This window comes from Glycine max, chromosome 9 (assembly GCF_000004515.6).
Source record: "Glycine max cultivar Williams 82 chromosome 9, Glycine_max_v4.0, whole genome shotgun sequence".
Lineage (NCBI taxonomy): Eukaryota > Viridiplantae > Streptophyta > Magnoliopsida > Fabales > Fabaceae > Glycine > Glycine max.
Window position 1 is genome coordinate 43615790 of NC_038245.2, and position 5535 is coordinate 43621324.

Below are 5535 nucleotides of genomic sequence, written 5' to 3' on the forward strand. Positions count from 1 at the left end.
TAAAAGTAAAGCTGGTTTTTTTAAATTAATAATTACATACAAGAACAACACAAATGAAGTGGCCACCATCTGGGAATTGACCTGGTACCTACGTATACATCCTTTAATCCTTAATCTTTTTTTTTTTTGCTCTCTTAAACCTTACCGTCTTCAGTGGGTCATAGAACAAATGGCCGTGGCAATAACATGCACATATATACACTGTAACACAGCACCCACGATTAATTAACATACTTCTGGTGCTAATTAATTAACACAAAGGTAGCACCACGAGCGGCGGTTTATGCGGCGGTTTCTCGACGGTGACAACGATAGTCTCCGGCCGTGAAGGTTGACACGGGCAAGGCATGGCTATGAACTTAGGCACTTCATCCCCAGGCATCAGCACCGGTAAGCTCTCACCCTTGCTTTGCTTCAGCTCCTGCACACACAAAAAGAGAAGAAATTGTAATTGTGATAAAAATGTTGGTAGTAGTTGTGTTAGTGTACGTAGAGAGATGTGGATGGTTGGTTACCGTGGAGGGTTGGGATTGGGCGTGGGAGGGAGCAGGGTGGGATTGACGGAAGGAGCGTAACTTGTCCCAGTGGTAGCAACAGGAGAAGATGCCGCTGAGGCTGAAGATGATGATCAAGAGGAGGGCAGTGCCCAAGGGGAAGCCGAGGGACGGTCGAGATGTGTCCATGCGGGGTGGAGAGAGATCTTGGCCCTCCATTATGCACACTTGTTTCCGAGTGGCCCTGGTATCATTGAGGAAGGAGCCAAAATTTACAAGAATATGGAGAGAAAAGAAAAGAAAAATGAGTGTACTTGAAGGAAGGAGTGAAGTGTGCGTTGGGATATATAGATTGTATTGAGAGTGTAGTACGGAAGGGTTTGGTGATCGTCGTCACTCACAGCGATGAGCGTTACCAAAAGCTGCTTTATGCTTTAGCACCCAAGAGGATTTGGTACATGTTTGCTATATATATATTTTAAGGATTTTCATCAAAATTGGCATTAAAAATATTTGTACTTGTTTTGATGTAACTTCAGTTGTTTTAATGTACCTATCTTCAATTCTTAATAGTCTCAAATACAAATATCTGAAGACCTGTTACTCTAAAATTCCATGACAAGACAACAAATTTGTTTCTCATAATAATTTTGTCCAATTTAAATCGACTTTTTTCACATTATAGGTTTTAAAAAAATTATAATAAACAATTTTTTTTAAAATAATTTGACTTAATATATAAGTTTTTACTTTTTACTTTTGTCCATCTAACTATCTAGATCTTACATAAGATTTACAATATCTAATAAAAAAAATTCAACTCGTAAATTTTAATTTGTCCTCATAACTTTATCTTTAAGGTTATGTAACAGTGTTCAAGCCTTTAATTTCCTCATTAATCATCATTATTGGTATTTTGAAATTGTAATTTTCATGTCAATGATTGTAACTCCTTATATGTTTGGTCGACAAATGACTATTGACATATCCAATTCATTAGTCTGGAATACCAAAGCATGAAAAGACTTAAATTATGAGTATGTCGAAATCAACAAGTGAGATATAACTTCTTAGTGCGTATTAATTTAATTAAATATTTTTAAGAAAATTATGTTTTAAAAAATAATTTTTTATGAAAAAAATATATTTGTTCCTTAAATCAATTAATTTAGAAATGTAAAATCATTTAACAGAATTTTTATTGTGATTTTTAAGAAATAAACATGAAAATTTCATTTTATTCTTATGATATTTTATATTAGAGTAACAACATAAATTTAATATTTTTTTTAATTCGTAGAATTTAAAAATGGATATCAAGTTTACAATAATTTTTCATACAATCTGTTGAATCAACTCTTTAATACATAAATTTAAAATGTTATTTATTTTACCTTTTTTAAATAAGTAAATATAAAAAATTATTATAAACATTTAAAAATTGCTAGTTTCTAATTAAGATTGACTCTCAAAAATTAAGAGTTGTACACTTGCACCTATCCATTTTCAATGGAGAAAGTAACCACCACCGCCGACATTGTGCTGATTGTCTGTGCAAGTATATTAAAGTGCAAAAACCATATAAAGATTTTGAATTTATGACCCATAAAATATTATTTTGAATTTGTAAAAGATGTTATTCAATATTAATACTGGACATGAAAATTGATTCTTTAATAAATTCATAATTGTGGCAAGCAGGAAATTATCTCTCAAGGAAACGAAAGAAAGAAGAAGAAGAAAAACAATGCGGCTATTGGAAGGCTGCGGGCATTTGTACACCATTCTCACCACTTTTTGTTACCTTATTTCTCAAAAATTCCACTCTAACGGTCAAAACTCATTTAATTTCTTATTCTTTTATATTTTGTTATACAATCATGGGAAAAAATATTTATTTTATATGTATTTGAGGTTTTGACAAATATTAATTATTAATTTTAATGGAAGTAAAATTATTTCATATTAATATTATCTTAATAAAATTATAAAAAAACTTAATTGAATTTTATAACTTTTAAAGTTGCACATTTTATATATCTTTTAATATTATTTTTATTTAGATGTTAATTCGTGTCAACTTTTTTTTCAATATACAACACTTAAATAGAGTGTGAGTGGGTTTTTGATCCTAATTTAGTAATATCCTATTTTCATAGTAATCCACGAATTTTTTATATTATATATAGATTACGGATATAACTTTATGTTATATATTTTTATATAATTTAAGCGTGTAATAAATGTTATATGGAGTAAATCACCAACTAAATCTACCAATTGTAATCACTGTTAATTAAACAAAAACATAGTCTTTGAATATGTAAACTGTTTTGCACGTAGTTCCTCTATTTAATGGTCTTTATTAAATTCAGGCAAATGTTAACTAGACTGGGTTTTTTTATTTTTTGAAAGGTTAAGATGAAGGAAGATAAATAGTGTTATTTTGATGGGCATTTGAAAAGTTAAATGAGAACCTATAACAACCTTTGTTTTGTGTTTCATGCCCTTCTTTTCCAATTCATTCTCTGTTTGTGGTTTTATTCCCTTGTTTTGTTGAGCATTTGAAGGGTTGAAATACATTTTTGAGTTAATTTTGTGCAAGGGTAACAAGTAGTGGTTAAGGTTTGCTTGTAACATATTGCGCTCCTATGGTGTCTTTATTTTGGTGTGGTATTTTTATTTATTTTTTGGGTCAAAAATGACATGATCATATTTCATAGATTTGTGTACACAATATGGTGTTTGAAATTATTTTACCAAAAGTTATTGGTATAAGTGATTCAACACTTGAATTCCTTAACTAAAGTCTTAAATTTTGATTTTAATTTGGAGTTGGAGTTGTAACTAGAAAGATTATTTTACCTCTAAAATGGACTAATTTGATGGGAAAATTGTTAAATGTCAAATAAAAAATCTTAAAAACTTTGTGATAATAATAATAAAAAACTTTATAGTGCATCATGGAAAGAAGGAGAATGAGTCATTAGAGTAGGAGAGTGGTGAGATTTGTTTAGGAAGAAACATGGACGTTATATGAACGCCTTCCTTCTAATTGATTTATGAAAAGAATGAAGAGGATATAAAAAAATAAAACATATGTACTTTCTTGTGTCCAAAGAGAGGAATGAAAAATGGTTTCCGTGAGGTGGAGAATGACATAGACATGCTAGACAAGTGAAAAGGAAAAGAATAAAATAAAAAAGAAACTAATGCATTAATATATATATATATATATATATATATATATATATATATATATATGTATATATATATATATAAAGGAAGAGATGACAACACGTTGTCTAAAATTTATTTCAGATATTTTTTTATAAATAGTTATAAAAGAAGAAAATAAATAAAATATTTCTTCATAAGCGAAAACTTAGCTAAAGTGTGATTAAAAAAAAAAAGTTGTTGAAGAAACTAACATATGAGTTTCTATAAATTAGTTTATACAGAAGTTTATTTTAATTTATAAATTAGTGTTAATGGGGGAATTTATTAAAATTTATCCCTAGTATCCAATGGATATAGATGGACAATTTTTTTTTTTTAATGGAAATGGATCGACATGTTACGTAGTCGCGATGATCGACAGTAATATGGATTAATGGATACTGTCACCATCTTAGATATGCCGTGTGAAGTTCAAATACTTACTCTGGCTGCTTATATTAAGAAATCCGTCATCGATTTTTTTTACTTTTAAACCCTTCAGTTATAGACGCCTTTAATTCAAAAGAATGAGAAGATCGATTGCCCAGAAACTTTACCTATTATTATCATTGCGATCATCATCACATGGTATATTTGTTATCATATAGTAGTAGTACTTCATAAAACTAGTGTGGACTTCATTAAGTCAATAAATATATTATTACAATTATACTACTTTTTGGATGTACGTATAACTTTTTTCTCGATAAAAATACTCATGATCCTAAATAAATAAACTGTAAGAGAAACAAATTTAAATCGCACAATCAAAATAAACAGTTAAAATTAAAGTTACGAGTGGCAAACTCTCACAAGTATATATAGTTATTGTTACTTGATTAGCTCATTGGAAAATCTAAATATTTACATGTGATCACCACTTTTATAATATCTTCTCTAGAGACTTTTACCAACAACCCATTAAAGATAAGTCATTCCTGTTGGACTTACTCATTTAAACATGCTACGTTCATCCTAAAACAAATCAACTTGAGTCACCTTTTTAGAGGACGTTCTCTCTTTTTCTGTGTCTCTCCCTCTATATTTACAGTCCAAAAACAAAAAGAGAGAGGAACGCTTGCCCCAACTTTTCAGCATAGCATAATGAAACCCTGCCAAAAAAATATATCAACACATGGTGGAATTCAGTAGGTATATATATCAAAACCCAGTTGGCTTGAAATTTAAGAGACAAGCACTGAAATACTCATCCTCGTGATTATTCAATAAAATCCATAGAACCCATTGAAAATTTTTAAAAAAAATTCTAATTATTTGGTATTCTTTCTTTGCAATTGATATCTCAAGAATAAGTACTTAAAATGACTCAAATTAAAATAATGATTTACTTATTGAACCATAACATAATATTATGACAAGAAAAATTAGTCTAATTGATAATATATTGGACTTTCACAATAACTTGAATTTTATTATTATTGTCCTGTAAGAATTTTATTGATTAGTAATTTATAAGTATGCCTATAAATAATCTTTAAACTTTAAAGTATGTCTTAATCTCAATAACTTACAATCCTAATAAGTTGTGAGATTCAACTGGCTTAAACTTTTAATAATAAATAAAAATACAATACAATATATTACAAATACACAAAACTTATTGCGTCAGATATTTTTAAGGAGCGAGGTGCACCAATGCAAATATAGCAGTTGCATTCAAGTTGAGATCGAGGGCCACTATTAATATAAATGGGCATGCTGGAAGAAGATGGAGGCAAGCTAGGCATTATATTATATATATATATATATATATATATATATATGCATGTCACCTTTTATTTTTCTTTTGACGCGTTTCTCT

The 5535-nt window shown here is 29.2% G+C and overlaps 1 protein-coding gene across 1 annotated transcript; it reads right to left on the bottom strand.

Moving 5' to 3' along the window:
• On the bottom strand, nucleotides 1-1055 carry LOC100784673 (uncharacterized protein At5g65660). The gene is made up of 2 exons (XM_003534215.5): nucleotides 516-1055; nucleotides 1-421 (listed from the first exon to the last, which is right to left on the bottom strand). The coding sequence occupies exons 1-2, from the start codon at nucleotides 711-713 to the stop codon at nucleotides 251-253; spliced, it is 369 nt and encodes a 122-aa protein (XP_003534263.1). The 5' UTR covers nucleotides 714-1055; the 3' UTR covers nucleotides 1-250.
• Between the last annotated feature and the right edge of the window lie 4480 nt (nucleotides 1056-5535).

Coding starts and splice junctions, on each gene's coding strand:
- LOC100784673 (XM_003534215.5), bottom strand. CDS start 713: ATGGAGGGCCAAGATCTCTCTCCACCCCGCATGGACACATCTCGACCG. Junction 422..515: donor CCCAATCCCAACCCTCCACG/GTAACCAACCAT, acceptor TTGTGTGTGCAG/GAGCTGAAGCAAAGCAAGGG.